This window comes from Myxine glutinosa, chromosome 7, assembly GCF_964187855.1.
Source record: "Myxine glutinosa chromosome 7, kmMyxGlut1.1, whole genome shotgun sequence".
Taxonomy (NCBI): domain Eukaryota; kingdom Metazoa; phylum Chordata; class Myxini; order Myxiniformes; family Myxinidae; genus Myxine; species Myxine glutinosa.
Genome location: NC_136267.1, coordinates 65,264,657 through 65,282,593, shown reverse-complemented (window position 1 = coordinate 65,282,593; position 17,937 = coordinate 65,264,657). Strand labels below are relative to the sequence as shown.

General features: G+C 42.9%; 1 protein-coding gene across 4 annotated transcripts in view; it reads right to left on the bottom strand.

Annotated features, from left to right (window-relative positions):
• Nucleotides 1–669: 669 nt before the first annotated feature.
• PAN2 (poly(A) specific ribonuclease subunit PAN2) overlaps nucleotides 670–17,937 on the bottom strand; it is a 214,842-nt gene continuing 197,574 nt past the window's right edge. For 3 of the 4 annotated variants that reach the window (XM_068122476.2, XM_068122478.2, XM_068122477.2), the window contains exons 27-30: nucleotides 7,616–7,795; nucleotides 5,127–5,220; nucleotides 3,067–3,249; nucleotides 670–1,982 (exon numbers count right to left, since the gene is read on the bottom strand). In XM_068122476.2, coding sequence (XP_067978577.2) covers nucleotides 1,978–1,982; nucleotides 3,067–3,249; nucleotides 5,127–5,220; nucleotides 7,616–7,795 — 462 coding nt within the window. In that variant the 3' untranslated portion in view covers nucleotides 670–1,977. The remainder of the gene's footprint in view (nucleotides 1,983–3,066; nucleotides 3,250–5,126; nucleotides 5,221–7,615; nucleotides 7,796–17,937) is intronic. The other variant, XM_068122481.2, reaches the window with a different exon arrangement.

Below are 17,937 nucleotides of genomic sequence, written 5' to 3'. Positions count from 1 at the left end.
TGATCCACCTTCTCCATTCAGCATGTCTCCGAGGTAACAAAATGTTTTCACACCTTCCAGCTTCACGCCGTCTCCAAGATCCAACTTAACATTTCCTCCATCTGCAGCTCCCTCTGTGCACACCTTACACTTGAATGTAGCTGCCACACTGGTTAATGACCCTATCAAACCACTACATTTTTGATGAACCCACTCAGTGCACATTGTACATTGAATGGAGTTCACTCCGACACCCTTCCTGCACACAGCACACTTCCCAGTTCTTTCCACCTCACCACATGCTTTACCACTTGCCATCACCTTCATTTTTCCGATATTCACCTTCAGACCTTTTGTCTCCATACATTCCTTCCACTTGTTCATCTTCTCCTTCAGTCCATCCATACTTTCTGCAATCAACACCAGATCATCTGCATACAACAACTCCCACGGTAAACCCTCCTTTATGTTCCGAGCCAGCACCTCCATCACAGCTACAAATAGTAGTGGACTTAGTACCGACCCCTGATGCACTCCCACCTTCACCTCAAACTCACCACTGTTCCCGTCCTTCGTCCTTACAGCTGTGCACGCTCTTTTGTACATTGCCATCACTACTCTGATTCTATCTATCTATCCTTATATCTATCCTTATACAACTAAAACAATTTCCTCTACAACCAAAGAGAATACTTTTTCATTTTTATTTTTTTAAGCAAAGACATGGACTTAATCTCATCACTTTTGCAAAATATGCTGTACTCCAATAAATATTTTAAAATGCACATGACATCAATCTTCAGATGCCTACTGGTAAAATTTGGGAATGGTGATGAAAACACCAAGATCTCTTGAGTCACATTCAGCCTTAACCAGAGAAAAGATGCAAGAAGTGGTTGTGTCACACAATAACATCAGCACATTTGCAATCATTTATCTGCATCAATGAATAAGCTAAAACATTATGAATGCATCCTTGGGATCGTGAACTAAATAACATCATGGTTGAAATGGGGGAATTAAATATGCACCAAATGGGAGCTTCAACAATTTCATGATATTGTGACAAGCTACTATTGCAAGTTGGCTAGGTGATATAGTGTGAATAGCATTCAGAATCGGTATCCTGGATAAGAATGCCTGGTGCTGGCTTGACAGTTAAGGTGGCTGGCATAATATCATCGGGTCTTGAGTTTGAGCCCCTCCAATGCCATTGAAATAACACCAGGTGGTTGACTCAGCCTGTCATCCTCCTGAGATTGGCAAAATGAGTACCAGCTTACTGGGGGGTAACAAGCCATTCAAGTATCCTGCATCGGAGTGGCGACCAGTCCAGGATTGTACGCCTTAGCCAATTAAACTGCCTCGACAGCTCCAATGCACCTCACGGCGAGAAACGAATGCTTATCCTGGATAAGATATCCCAGGATCAGTGCAAAACCACAATGATTTTTTTGCTAGCTAATGTCCACACTGAAAAAGTGCCTGCCAAATTTGAAAGCAAAATTATCACTTCATATTGTAATTGTAAAAATGTATAGCAGATGGAAACACAAGCCACATATGATTATACAAGTCATTCATGAACAGTGCGATTAAACAAGCAAGCAAACCAACCCCCCACCCCAAAATATTTCAGCACAACAACCCTTTTTAAAAATAAAAAATCCCATTTTTGCAAACCACCTCACACATAAGCTTGACCAACCCAAATGGAATTATTAAATATACAACACAGATTCCTAATAATGAAATATCCATTGCTAATGCTAAGTAACGATGGTATTTGCCCAAAATAAATAGCACTTTCACTGAATGTGTGCAGATTTTGATCAGTCTCATAATTTAAAAGTGAACTTTCAACAAGCAGTGATTTTGGAAATGAAAAGGTGACCCACACAGCCACTCGGCGTGCAGAAGAATTGATAGGGCTGAGTGTGTCCACAGTTAGTCACATTCGTTTCTTCCTCTTCGGAGCATCACATCATCATTGCCAAGTCAACCTGCAACACAGAGAAACGTGCACACCTACATATTCACTATCTTGGACAAAGGTTGTTAAGCAAATTTAACTGCAAGCTTGAAGTAGAATTTAAAAGTTCAGTTGTAATCAAACAATCTTGATCAATTTGACTTACATTATAATACAGCAGAATACCAAAAGACAAAATGGGCTGTTTATTAACTTTGAGGAGAAAAAATGGCATCTTTAAAAAGCATCTTAAAATGCAATGCCTGTCCATGTCCGCATTGTACTCAAGCTAAACCTGACGAAAACAACAGCAAAAACAAAATGAGGGTAAATATGATTAATTAGTGTTCTCCATATTCTCATAATAAAGATTTGTTGAAAATTCGATGACAAAAGCCAAAATGGTTAAAAAAAAGTTATGGCTTAGACACACACAATGAAGCTCAATGGGAAAGAAACAAAGAAACATGGAAGTGATTACAAAATCCGGCCGTCTAATGCTAACACTTGGCAGATGGGCTAGTAAGGCCTATTTCTACTTACCGGTACCACCTTTAGAGGCCATTTTTCCCTGCAGAGCAGGGGTTGGCCTTTTTCGGGCACCTTGGCCCCCTTTTTGAAGCAATGTTTTATGGCCGGATGCCCTTCCTGCCGCCAACCCTGTTAGTCGCCTCTTGCGACACAAAGGGAATTACCAGTGAGCTGGTACTCAATTTGCCGATCTCGGAAGGATGACAGGCTGAGTCAACCCCCCTGTCATTAATTCAGCGATCGACCGGGATTCGAACCCAGGATCCTAGGATTCCAAGCCGGCACCCTAGCCGCTAGCCCAACACCAGGCTGTTTTCTACTTACCGATACTAAATGTTAAACCCGAAAGACACACACACACACACACACACACACACACACACACACACACACACACACACACACACACACACACACACACACACACACACACACACACACACACACACACTGTGCTGCACTGGCTGAGCTAATATATAAATAAAGAACACAGCATGGGAAGAAAGACAAAATTGAGCAATATTCAAAAGCAGAGAACACAGGATACTCCCTATTAGACCATTTTAACCACCAAGTGACCATACCTGACTCAATTCCAGGCACTTTCCAGTCATGCTTGCGGCCCTCCTCATACAGCTGCTTGAGGGTATGCCGAAAACCATCATGATCACAGCCGTTGTCACTTAGCTCCAGGTACTTTTGGTAGAGCTGCAAAGCTGCATTGGAATCCTCAATGCTGTCATGTGTTTCTGCTTGAATGTGTAATTCTGCCAGAGCAATAAAAGCATTCAACATTACATTCTGAAGCAAACCCAAAATTTTGTGTAGATACAGTTTTTTTAAACCTCTGCAGATGTGAGTCAATATTAAAATAGATAATATTTTTGCAAGGAAAAAAACAACAAAAACAACAAGTAATAATCAGTTTTGTTGAAATGGTCTTGTTTTGTAATTAACTTAGAAACATTCGAAATATTTTATGTTTATTGGGGAGGGGGGGGGGGGTTAGGGGTGGGGAGGTGGATGGGTTAGAGCTTACCTTTGAAGAGATAGAGCTATATAGAATAATATGGTCCGTGTGTGTCTAGTGAATGGTGTGAACTGAGGAAAATTGAGCAGGAACAGTTCTAAAAGGATTGGGAGAGTCTGAGGAGAAGGGGAATGAGCCAGGAGGAGTGGGAATAGTGTGCTGAGGAGCTCTTGGTGGAAGGATGATAAATTAACAGTGCACTGAGGAGCTTGCATTTTTGGAGAGGAGAACTGTGGTGTTCTGAGGAGATTGGTCTTGCTAAGAAAGAAGAGAGCTTTAAGGAGATCGTCCTGCCTGCCTGCTTTGGCCCTGGTGCTGTTCTCATCCTCCCTGATTGCCTGTTGATGGTCCTGTTAATTTCCTCATCACCTCTTAATCATCCAGCTGTCTCATCACCTTGCCCATCATCCTGCCCATCTCATCACCTGCTCCATGCCCATCCTCCCATCCCCCGCTGGCACAAGTGATAAGTCCCCGGTTGTGTCCCTCACCGTGTCTGTGCTTGTGACTGAAAAGAAAGGCGCTTTAGTTTTTATAGGATTTATTTTACCTCATTGTATATAGTTGTTATTAAATTCATTTTCCCTGGTTGTTTTGGGAATAAACCTGTTTGGTTATAAAAGCTACAAGGTCCTCGTGATGCTCAGCCTACGCGCTTAGCGGGCATAATAATCGCCATAATTTGGAAGGCCTCGGAGATAAAGCCTGTTTTGGTCCATCTGTTCATGGGGTGATGTTCACCAGCCCATGAGCACGACAATATAAACGCTTGAACATTCTCATGCGTAAGCTCAATAATCTTAGTCTTGTGAATAAATTATTGGATGCAGATAATGTATATTTTTGTCCATGTTGTTACCTGTGATGCGAGAGAGATACTTTGATACATTTTTCACCTTATCTGATGGTAATTATGAAAATATTTAAAATTCTTCTGACATCAGCTTATTGTACTCGGTGATGATATTGGAAAATGTGAATTTTAGTTTTTTTTCACCGTGTCTCGTGATGATGTTCAGTCAACTGTTCAAACCTATACCGGTGCCATTTGCAGAGTATCCGCCGATATGCCAGCGTATGCTATCCATGACTGCAGAAAAAGGTCAAGACCAAATCTGCCTGATCGGAGTTTCTTATACTTCCCCATAGATGCAGGTATTGATGTAAAAAGACCTGAATGTAACCACCCATTCAAGGATGTGCTCACACTACTTCAAGAAGGACCACGTGGTACAAGGGCCCTACTACTTGCATCCCGTATGTTTTCCAACAGAAATAAGCTGACCAGAATGCAAAAACAAATGAAATCATAATTCCACATTACTGATTAGTCCCAGATCATTGCAGCAAACCAAGCAGCAAACACGACCTGAACGCAACCAATAATCTTCTCTTTATATATCGCAGAGCAAAGAGACAATTTAAAAATGTTGTTTCGATATGAAAGCAGCATAAAGGAGCCACAAATTTATCACAGCAGTCACGTGACAACAGCCCACAGAACATATTAAAAACATCACCGAAAACTTTTTACAACGGTGATGTATCTCGTCATATCAAAGGTACGACAATATACAGTACATCACCAATGGATAAATCACCATTTGCACTTACCAAGGAAATACCACGCCAGAAAACGCAAAGAAATCATTCTTTTCCGGGGAATGTGAAAAAGTAGGACTGTATCAAAGATTTGATCCTTGGGAACCTGTGAAATATTAGAGAGGCATGAGTTCCAAAAGATCACAACAAATATTGTAAGTTAATAAACTTCCTTGTAGTTATTCCATGACATCTCACCTAATTTTTCCAAAGCTACTGAGCTGACCATATCAAATTTTGATGAAGATATTTCACGAAAGCATCTTTGTGGTGTAAATAAGATGACCCACCAGCAATAAGAAGAAATCAGCGTTAAATTCCAAGAGGTTTGGGGTTTATGTCCCACTAGCAGGGGTACCCGGTGTTGCCGGGCAACGCTGGGTCCCTCTTTCCACCCCATCCTCCTCTCACCGCACCCCCTCCCTCTGGACTCCCACCTCACCTCTTCAACGATGTCTCCTTACTCCCACCTCACCCTTTCTCCTTCCTCCCACCTCCTGCCATCCCACTCCCTCCCTCCCGACTCCTAACCCGACCTCTCACCCTCCCTCATCACACCCCTTCCCCTCCCACCTCCCCTCCCACACCACCCCACCCCTCCTCCCATTCCACTCCTCCCTCTGGATTCCCATCTTTTCCCAATGACGGGTGGTGGCTCATGTGTTTATAAGTTATGAATTGTGAAAAAATGACTTTTAAAACTCCCATTAAGGTGTACAGTAATAAAAAATGAGATCCAATGAAGCTTCGTCTTCAATAACCTTGGGGGCTCAGAGAAGGCAGCCATTACCAAGCATCTTGTGGAGCACTTGCCAAGTGGCTTAATCAATCAACCAAGCACTCCATTCAAAACCGTTGATAAGGACCGGATGGCGTGGCAAGCGATAGTTAGCTGCTTGGTAACTGAAACACCCCATGTCATCTGAACAGTATACAGTCCATGCAAAACGCCGACAAAAGGACAGGTTTTAAATTAAAGAGTTTAAATATTAATCATGACTATTTTCCTTGTAATGAAAACGTAACTTGTCCAGTCTTCAACGCAGTTTTACTTTTTAAAATGTCCATAAACTCAGAGGGGATGTCGAGTGTACGAAAGTGTAAGTGTACATTTAAAAGTGTACGTGCGCATAACTTCTCTAAACTCGAACGGCACTCAGTCGAGAGCATACCTACACCTGGTTGGCCAAATCACTCAATGGTGAAGAATCACTTTTTAAAAATTCTACTAGCTGGATCCGGATCCGGATCTTCACCAAAATTGAATCGATTCTTCCTTGTCACACACCCAACTTGTCCAAAAAGTTTCGTCCAAATCCGTCCATAACTTTTTGAGACATCCTGCGATGTATCGTTTTTGGCCCTATCTACCAATGATGAAGAATCACTTTAAAAATTCTAGTAGCCGGATCCGAATCCGGATGTTCACCAAAATCTAATCATTTCGTCCTTGTCACATACGCTACATCTCTGCCAAATTTCGTCCGAATCCGTCCACAACTTTTTGAGATATCCTGCGATGTATCGTTTTTGGCCCTATCTACCAATGATGAAGAATCACTTTAAAAACTCTAGTAGCCGGATCCGAATCCGGATGTTCACCAAAATCTAATCATTTTGTCCTTGTCACATACGCTACATCTCTGCCATATTTCGTCCGAATCCGTCCACAACTTTTTGAGATATTTTGTTCACAAACGGACAAACAAACAGCCAGACAGGGGTGAATAGAAATATAGAATAGAAATACACAGACAGGGGTCATATCGGTCACCGGACTAATTGTTACAAGTCACCAGACTCGGTGGTGTAATGGTTAGAGCGTCCGCTCCGAATGTGGGAGGTCGGCGGTTTGAACCCGGTTGAGTCGTACCAAAGACTTTAAAATGGTACATGTTGCTTGACGTTCAGCACTTAAAAGGATGGAGCACGGACAATGCCAATAGGCTGGCATCCATGGGGTGGATGGAATTCCTCCTTCAGAAATGCCCCGCTGAGTGCAGAGAGCAGTGGGAAAGGCAACGCCATTGTTGTGAGATCACTGGTACCCACAGTGCCCCAGGAAGTAACGACACTTTGCTCAAGCTCAGTGGCTGTTTGCCTCATCTGTCAGTCCTGTGCTGTGTCGTGTGTGTGTGTGTGTGCGTGTGTGTGTGCGTGCGTGTGTGTGTGTGTGTGTGTGTGTGTGTGTCACGCTGTGAGCCTTAGATCCTGTCAGAATACAAAAAAATTGTCTTAAAATGTAAAATAATGCTATAGCTGTTGCATAATAGCAAAACAGAGCAATGCAATGTTTTCTTTAGTTTACTATTCTGTGGATAAACCCTCACCTATTTTATATTCCAAGTATATCAGATCAGAAACGATGATTTCAATATATATATTGTTGAAAATGTAGACAAACCAACTAGAAATGTACATTTGTTTTTATCAATCAAAGACCACAACAAGAAGATAATTTTACAAAACAATCAAAAAAGGAGTTGGAAGAGTGTTATTACCATGATGTTGATCACACGGAAATCCTTTCGCAGGCCATGACCAACAAACCTGACCCCACTGTCAATAAGGAAGCGCAACTTCAAGTAGGTGCACTTCAGTGTAGTCAGATGCTTGGAAGACACCTTGGCATCAAGATCTCCAGGTTTAATACCTGAAAATTGTGTCAAGTAATCCACCACCTACAGAAAGTATGTGAGGGTGGAAAATAGTCAGGAAAAAAAAAAGTTTCAATTCAACCTTGACATAAGACTAGCATTTTGAAATGGAACTGTAACATAGCATTTGGTTAAAATGGTAGATATTTTTAGTTCCTTATTTATTTTTGATGTTGAAACATTTGTCGTGTTTTGTTGTACCGGTATCACAAGTCTCACGATGATGCCCACTCCAGCTGGCTAATCGGTGTTTCAGCCAAATAATGAGAGGATAGTGGACATATTGTCTGTCTGTCTGTCTGCGATACATTCAGTCTTTACTTATCCAATCTCAACCAAACGGGAAGACTAAGGGTAACACGATGGAGGGTATAGCGACGTTTAATGAGGAAACACTTTGCTGTTTAACACTAAACTGAAAGGGAGGAAACCCGACATTCGAGACATTATAAGCTTATCGCAAACCCTACAGACTAACAGACCCGAACCTAGATCTACTGTAATCTACAGTCACGTGAAAAAGTAAGTACACCCCATGTAAAGTTTTGACTTTTTCAACATATTTCAACATACAGCTATTTGATCTTCATTTCAACAATATTGATAGATAAAGGTGATATAATATAACAAATATCATGAAACATTTTAATTTTGTAGTCCATTGTATAATTTAAATAAACATAAATGCAAATTTCGCATGTGGAAAAAGTAAGTACACCCCTACATTTATCACGACTTCAAATACCTAAAATTAGAATCAGGTGCACCAGCTCAGGTGCAAATGATTAGAACATCGTTACACAGGATCTTGGAGGAACCTGTCTTATTTAAACCTCAGGCATTTCGTTTGGTTTGCTCTTTGTTGTTGAAGTGTGCGGCATCACCATGCCTAGATCAAAAGAGCTCTCTGAGGCCTTCAGAAAGAAGGTTATAGATGCCTATGAGTCTGGGAAGGGATTTAAAAAGATCTCCAAACAATTTGAAATCAATCATTCGACTGGCCAGAAGATCATCTACAAGTGTTGAAGATTCCAAATAACTGCCAACTTGTTCAGGCCAGGCCGCCGCAGCAAGTTCAGCCCGAGCGCAGACCGCAAGATGCTGAAAGAAGTCTCTCAGAACCCCAGAATGTCATCACGGGACCTACAGGTAGCTCTTGCCATTGTTGATGTCAAAGTGCACGAGTCTACCATTAGAAAGAGGCTGCACAAATTTGATCTACATGGGAGGTGTGCCAGGAGGAAACCTTTGCTGTCCAGGAAGAACATCAGGGCAAGACTAAAGTTTGCCAATGAACACCGAGGCAAAGACCAGCACTTCTGGAACAGTGTGCTCTGGACAGATGAGTCAAAGGTAGAGCTATTTGGCCACAGTACCAGAAGACATGTTTGGCGAAAACCAAAGACAGCATTTGACCACAAGAACCTGATACCAACTGTAAAGCATGGTGGTGGAAATATTATGGTTTGGGGCAGCTTTGCTGCATCAGGGCCTGGGCAGCTCACCATCATAGAATCCATGATGAATTCTTCATTGTACCAGAGGGTGCTTGAGGATAATGTGAGGCCATCTGTCGGAAAGTTGAAGCTCAACCGAAGGTGGACCATGCAACATGACAATGACCCTAAACATACCAGTAAATCCACCAAGGAATGGCTGAAAAGAAAGAAATGGAGGGTTCTGGAATGGCCAAGTCAAAGCCAGGATCTAAATCCCATCGAGATGTTGTGGGGGGATTTGAAACGAGCTGTGTATGCAAGAAACCTCTCAAACACTTCCCCTTCTCTCCCCATCTTGGCTTCCGCTCCCTCTTTTGTATATTTTGTTTGTCTGGTTGATTTGTTTGTGAAATAAATGTTAGCTCTTTCACGAGCCTCGATTCAGTATACAAAAAAAAAAAAAAAAAAAAAAGCTGAAATAATTCTGCATGGAGGATTCGGCAAAAATTTCTCCCAGTCGATGTCAGAGACTCGTAGACAGTTATAAGAAACGCCTACTTGAGGTTGTTTCTGCCAAAGGGGGCAATACCACCCATTAGAGCCAAGGGTGTACTTACTTTTTCCACATGCGAAATTTGCATTTATGTTTTTTTAAATTATACAATGGACTACAAAATGTAAATGTTTCATGATATTTGTTATATTATATCACCTTTATCTATCAATATTGTTGAAATGAAGATCACATAGCTGTATGTTGAAATATGTTGAAAAAGTCAAAACTTTACATGAGGTGTACTTACTTTTTCACATGACTGTATATACACCAGAGAGGATACTAACATGACTCTTCTTGTCGCTGCCGTAGGGAGCAGATGTACTAGCAGGAAAAACGAGGGGAATTGATAACTTTCACGATAACATTGGCCTCGTTATACAGAAATAGCTTTACTTTTTAGTCAAGATAATGATTAAGAATCATGTACATATATTTATCAAATAATTGATCATATATAGAGACCCTGGTGTTGGGCTAGCGGCTAGGGTGCCGGCTTAGGATCCAAGGATCCTGGGTTAGAATCCCGGTCGATTGCTGAATTAACGCCAGGGGGGTTGACTCAGCCTGTCATCCTTCCGAGGTCGGCTAATTGAGTACCAGCTCACTGGTAATTCCCTGTTTGTCGTTAAAGGCGGCAAAAAGGGTTGGCGTCAGGAAGGGCATCCGGCCGTAAAACATTGCTTCAAAAAGGGGACCGAAAAACAACAACAACCACGGTTCCCGAAAAAGGCCAACCCCCGCTTTGCGGGGAAAAATGGCCTCTAAAGGTGTTTTTTTGTTTTTTTTAATATAGAGAAGAAGACAAAGTTGTGAGTTAGCGAGAATGAACGCAGCCATGGGAGTGAAATACACGTCAGCCAATGGAGACAGATACAGGTCTTCAAGCACTCAACCAAGCAGTCGGCGCTTTCATTAAATTAGGGTTATTGTACGTCCAGTTTTTGCGGCTATGTCCTTTTTATTCCTTAAATCTCCACCCGGCCGGGTTTTTCAATATCTAAAAATGTCCCGGTTTTGCCATTGTTTTGCTTTTTGCATTTTAAGAGGGATATATTTTTAGACTTGGGATACTTTTTATCTTGTTCTTGATGTCCCTGTTCTCTACTGTTGTTGTGCTTCCCTCTCTCCCCCCCGCTTGTCCCCCGCTCCGTTTATTATATGTTCTATGTGTTAGCTCTTACACAAGCCTCGACTTAGTATACCAAAAAACCCCCAAAAAAAACAATCGTATTTGTGCGGTTAAACCATTTTTGAACATTTTCTTATGGTGATAAAATGCGGTTATGTGATGTTTGGAACAGGACAGCTTGGTACAAGTCCATCCATCATGGCATAATGGACGTGTTCGAACATCATACATCCACTTCCTATCCAACCTTGCAGTGAGAGAGTCCAGTTGCATGCTTATTGCTCAGTAAATGTCTTTTCTGAGTCCGTACCATTTTACCATATATATTTGTTTGGTTTTCTTCTTGACAATGCCAAAACGAATGTGTAAATTCGCTGCAGAACTAAAGACCAAATTCCTGTGTTTTCTAAGTGCTCGAGAAGAATGAGAATCTGAGTGCTTGGTATGTAGAGCTGGTATGTATGTCTCTGCAGCATATAAAGGTGCTAATGATCTACAATCTCATGTGAATTTGGCCAAGCACAAGAAAGCAGTTCGACGAGAGAGCTCATCATCCTCATTAGCAGAATTTAAGGATTGGTGAAAGGAAAGGACTCACTAAGTGTCAAGCAGTACACTGAAATTTGAATAATTATAACATTGATTTCTGAGGCTACAACACTTGGTCCTGTTTATGGATACTCAATGTAGATGACATGTAGTACACAATATATAAATATATATATATAAATATATATATATAAATATATATATATATATATATATATAAATATATATATATATATATATATATATATATATATATATATATATATATATATATGTATGTATGTGTGTATATATATATATATATATATATATATATATATATATATATATATATGTATATATATATATATATATATATATATATATATATATATATATATTGTTACGTGCTCCTCCCAAACCCCCTGGTCACGGTGTACCTCCGAGCCCTGAGAGGAGTCACGGCAGAAAAATGTGTTATTCTGTATGTCAAAGATCAATGGTGAAGCCACACCAATTGTTACCAACAAACAAATATTGTATTAAGATCACACAAGAATAACAGTACAACAATAATAGTAATCAAAAGTACAATCAATATATATCCTATGATGGTACCATCAGTTTCGTAATATATAACTCATTGTGCTCCAAGTGAGTGAAACAAGAACATTTCCCAATGTCTCTATTCCGGCATCAAGCCAAAGTCATTGTCTCTTTCCCGGCTTCAAGCCAAAGTTGCTTCCGGCTTCAAGCCAAAGTCGATCCGCTTCAGCGATCGTCAGAACGATGTCCAATCGAGACCAGAATCCCGTTCGGATGACAAGTACAGTCCCGCTGCCAAAGCTGCGCAAAGGCGCCCTCAAGGCGACTGGGAAATCCAAAGGCGCCCTCCAGGCGACTGGGAAATCACACCCTCGGGTATGGAGGTTCCACGGCTCACAGTCGGCGAACCGCAAATTAACCTTCAAAAGCCATGTTGCACACACACACACACCAGATAAACGTCTGAATGCAGTGAAAATGACTGAAGCGAAGCAAAGACCTTGCGCAATGCGCAAAGCGCGCGAGTCAAAATGGCCGACGGCCCATTCTCGAGGCGTGACGGCACGACGATGATTCTCTTCAGAATCCACCGCAAAACCTGACACGCAGGTTAATCTGTCACAGTGATAACAACTCTGTCGCAGGAATCCCTTTCCTGGGAAACCCAAAGTTCACTCATGACTCTTGATCGCCAACGTTCGCTCCAGACCGCAAAGCAACTATGCTTCTTCCCCGACTCACTCGCTCCGCCTTCTTTTTTCCTCTACCTCTTCATCGTCGTCCGGTTCCCGATCCAGTTTCCGGTTTCTTTTAACTCTAACTTTTTCACCTTTTGAAAACAGTTCATAAACAATAAACCTTTTGAAAACAATAATAGTACAACAACAACAACATGCATTTTAAAGGCCATTTTCCCTGCTAGAGCGGGGGTTAGCCTTGCGGTCCCCATGACAATCTTCTCCATTTTGCCCTATTTTCTGCATCTCTCCTTGTTAACCCCCTTGCCCGCATTTCTTCTTCCACCATCTTTAGCCAAGTCTTTCTCGGTCTTCCCCGTCCTCTGCTTCCTTCTACATTCATTTCCATCACTCTTCTCAACCAGTCACTTTCATCCTTCCTCAACACATGACCAAACCATCTCAACCTGTTCCTCTTCACAGCATCAATCACAGGCTCTATTCCCATCATCTTTCGCAATTCATCATTTGTCTTCCTCTCTCTCAACGATACTCCGCACATCCGTCGAACCATTCGCATTTCCACCCTTTCCAACCTTCGTTGCTGCTCTACGTTCATTAACCATGTCTCGCTCCCATAAATCATAACACTTCTCACACATGCAGCATACACCTTTCCCTTCAGCTTCAATGACACTCCCCTCATCATCAGCACGCCACTCAGTTCCCAAAACTTCTTCCATGCACATCTCACTCGAGCAACCGTTGCCGAGTCTGATCCACCTTCTCCATTCAGCATGTCTCCGAGGTAGCAAAATGTTTTCACACCTTCCAGCTTCACGCCGTCTCCAAGATCCAACTCAACATTTCCTCCATCTGCAGCTCCCTCCGTGCACACCTTACATTTGAATGTAGCTGCCACACTGGTTAATGACCCTCTCAGACCACTACATTTTTGATGAACCCACTCAGCGCACATTGTACATTGAATGGAGTTCACTCCGACACCCTTCCTACACACAGCACAGGGCCACTTCCCAGTTCTTTCCACCTCACCACATGCTTTACCACTTGCCATCACCTTCGTCTTTCCGATATTCACCTTCAGACCTTTTGTCTCCATACATTCCTTCCACGTGTTCATCTTTTCCTTCAGTCCATCCATACTTTCCGCAATCAACACCAGATCATCTGCATACAACAACTCCCACGGTAAACCCTCCTTTACGTTCTGAGCCAGCACCTCCATCACAGCTACAAATAGTAGTGGACTTAGTACCGACCCCTGATGCACTCCCACCTTCACCTCAAACTCACCACTGTTCCCGTCCTTCGTCCTTACAGCTGTGCGCGCTCTTTTGTACATTGCAATCACTACTCTGATCAACCATTCCTCCACTCCTAACTTCCTCAATGCCCATGTCAATACTTTGCGTGGTACCCTATCGAAGGCTTTCTCCAGATCAACAAACCCAAGAAACAACTTCTTCCTCTTCTCCATGTACTTCTCCTGCAACTGCCTCACAATGAAAAGCGCGTCTGTCGTTCCTCTTCCTGGCATGAATCCAAACTGCATTTCGTCGATCTTCACTTTCTTCCTTATCCTCCTCTCCAACACCCTTTCCAATACCTTCATTCCATGCTCCAATAACTTTATCGCTCGGTACGAGCCACACTCCAGAGGGTCACCTTTCCCCTTGTATAGAGGGACGAGGATACTCAGTTCCCAATCCACTGGAATGCGGCCTTCTTTCACCACCAGATTACAGATCTCTGTCATTCTCTTCACACCCCAACTTCCTGCTGCCTTCAACATATCTCCCACAACTCCCGTCGGCCCTCCCGCTTTTCTACCCTTCATTGCTTTTATTGCTTCCTCAACTTCCTTCTCAGTTATCTTCTCTGCCGGTCCTAAAACAGGGTTACTCTCTATGTTGCCATCCCACTCATTCTCTGTATTCAACAGCATTTCCATATATCTTTTCCATCTTCCTTTAATTCCATCTGGGTCGACAACGATTTGTCCCACTTCATCCTTCAAGCAACTCACCCCCATCACATCACACCTCTCTTTCGCTATCTGCTTTGCAATCCTGAATACTGCTTTCTGACCTTCTTCCGAATCCAAGCGTTCTCCGAACATTTTCCTACATGCCTCCTGCGCCTTTGCTACCTCTTTCTTTGCAGCCTTCCTGGCTGCCTTATAACTTTCGTGCTCTGCTGTTTCTGCTCCCGTACCCTTCGCCTTCTGCCACTCCTTGAACTTCTTCCTCTTCTCGTCAATCCTCTTTCCAACGTCATCATCCCACCACCATGTTTCCGAGTGCCTCGGTGGTCCTTTTGTCCATCCACATACCTCACCAACGGCTCCCAACACACTAGCTTTCATCGACATCCAACCACTTTCAAGCTCAACCACATCATCCTCTACCCTACTCAGCCTCTCTTTTAATGCCTCCCTTACTGTCACCTCTTTCAACCTCCACACCTTCATTCTCGGTTGGTACTTCACCCGCCGAGCTCTCCTCGCACCTTTCACCCTTACGTCGCAGACAACCAAGTGGTGCTGTGAAACAGCCTCCTCCCCCGGGATCACCTTTGTGTCCCAGAGGTGCCCCCTATCTCGCCTACGCACCATCAGGTAGTCAACGGTTGTCGTCGACCCACCTGACGTGTATGTAACAAGCTTATTATCCTCTTTCTGGAACTGAGTATTACAAATCAACAAATCAGCTCCATCAGCAAACTCCAAAATCCTTTCACCTTCTCCATTTCTCACACCATATCCGTAACCCCCATGAACTCCGTCAAAACCATCCATACTCTTTCCCACATGTCCATTTAGGTCTCCTCCTACCACAACAACTTCCTCATCTTTCACGTTTTCCATCAGCTTCTCTATCGCACACCAGAACTTGTCCTTTTCTTCATCGCTTCGACCAACCTGCGGAGCATATCCCGAGATGACGTTCACCAAGAGCTTTCCAATCATCATTTTCACCATCATCAACCTATCACTCACTCTCGTCACACTCACCACACTGTCTACAAACTCCTCAGAAAACAGGACACCAACACCATTCACGCCCTCCAGGCACCCTTGCCACACAAACTTGTATTTCTGTCCCTGCCTACCCTTCACCATTCTCACACCACTTCCCTTCCATCTCGTCTCTTGCACACAACATATGTCCACTCTTCTTCTGACCAATACTTCCACCACTTCTCCTGATCTCCCTGTCATTGTCCCTACATTCCATGTCCCAAACCTCAGAAACCGATCTCCACTTCGGGCTGTACCCTGCCCATATGTAGTTGTAATTGTCATGGTTCCCTTTTTTGAGGCAATGTTTTTATGGCCGGATGCCCTTCCTGACGCCAACCCTCTTAGTCCTCTCTTACGACACGCAGGGATACAGTGTACCTATTCTTATCCAGGGTACACACCGGGGAAAACAATAATAGTACATGGAATCAAAAATGTTTACAGTGGATGAAAACCACAACAACGGAAGTGACGAATCTGTAACACTTCCCCTCCCCCCCCTCCCCCCCCCCCCCCCCCCCGTCAAGAAAGAAAGTTTGAACATATTGAAAACTTTCTTTGCAGGCAAAAACTCTTTTAACAAACAAAAGTAAAACTTACACCCAAATCATCAATTCCCGTGAGCAACGATAATTAATATTTCCCAAAAATAAAGCAACAAAACTTCCAAACAACCGACAGAAATTTCCAAAGTTAGTTCACTCTGGACAAAGCATCAGCAACGACATTGTCCCTGCCCTTTACATGCTCAATTTCCAAGTTGAACTCCTGCAAAGCCAAACTCCATCTCATCAACCTCTGGTTTTTATTTTTCATTTTTTGAATGAAGGTTAAGGGGTTGTGATCAGTGAAGACTTTTATAGGAAAGGTAGTAGTTCCCAGATACACCTCATAATGCTGAAGCGCTAGCAGGAGAGCAAGGGTCTCTTTTTCCACAGTGGCATAATTTGCCTGATGTTTGTTAAACTTTCTGGAGTAGTAGCACACTGGGTGATCCACTCCATCCTCATATTCCTGTAATAGAACTGCCCCAGCCCCCACATCACTTGCATCAATGGGCAACTTGAAAGGTGCTTGAAAATGCGGGGCTGCTAGGACAGGAGAGCTCATTAATATTGCTTTGACGTGGGCAAAGGCAGCCTGACATTTGTCATCCCAAACAAACTTAGTGTCTTTACTCAGCAAATTCGTTAAAGGGGCTACCACATCAGAAAAATTCCTGCAGAACCGCCAGTACCAACCAGCCATACCCAAGAATCTCATAAGCTCCTTCTTCCCTTTTGGAGCTTGGAAGCGATCAATGGCTTCTATCTTGGCTGTCACCGGTTGCACCTGACCCTGACCTACTACATGGCCTAGGAACACCACCTGTGCCTTTACAAACTCACTTTTAGATAAGTTGATGGTCAACCCTGCCTCGGTCATTTTCTTGAAAAATGCATGGATTTGTTTAATATGATCTTCCATGGTCATAATGTGGATGATGACATCATCCAGATAAGCCTCCACCCCCTAAAGGTCTGCACTCTGCAATGAGCTTATTAATCAGCCGTTGAAATGTAGCAGGCCCGTTTTTCAATCCAAAGGGAAGAACCTTGTACTGATACAACCCATTTGGTGTGACTAAAGCCGAGATTTCCTTGGCTCTATCAGTAAGAGGCATCTGACAATACCCTTTCAGCAAGTCAAATTTAGTTACAAATTTAGCTGGGCCTATTCTATCAATACAGTCATCAATCCTCGGGATGGGATATGAGTCGGTCTTGGTCACTGCATTGACCCGTTTTAAATCCGTACAACAGCGAAAACTGCCATCGGGTTTTGGAACCAACACACATGGTGACCTCCATTCACTGCTGCTTGGTTCGATGATGTCATTCTCCAACATATACTGAACCTCCTTCCGAAGATACTCCATCTTCACAGGGTTCATCCGATAGGGGTGTTGCTTCACAGGAGTGGCTTCCCCCACCTCAATATCATGATATACCAAGTCAGTACGACCAGGTACATCTGCGAACAAATGTGCAAACTCAAAGATTAGGCTGGACAGTTGTCCTTGTTGTTCTCTCGTCAAATGACCTAATTTCTCATCCAAATGACTCAACACTTCTGTGTTCGTCAATCTGGGACAAGCCTGGTCATGAAAGTTATCAAACTTCACACCGGCATCAACCTCTGGGTTCACTTGCACCCCGACTACAGGCACGACAGGAACCAGTTCTTCCACAGGCTTCCTCTC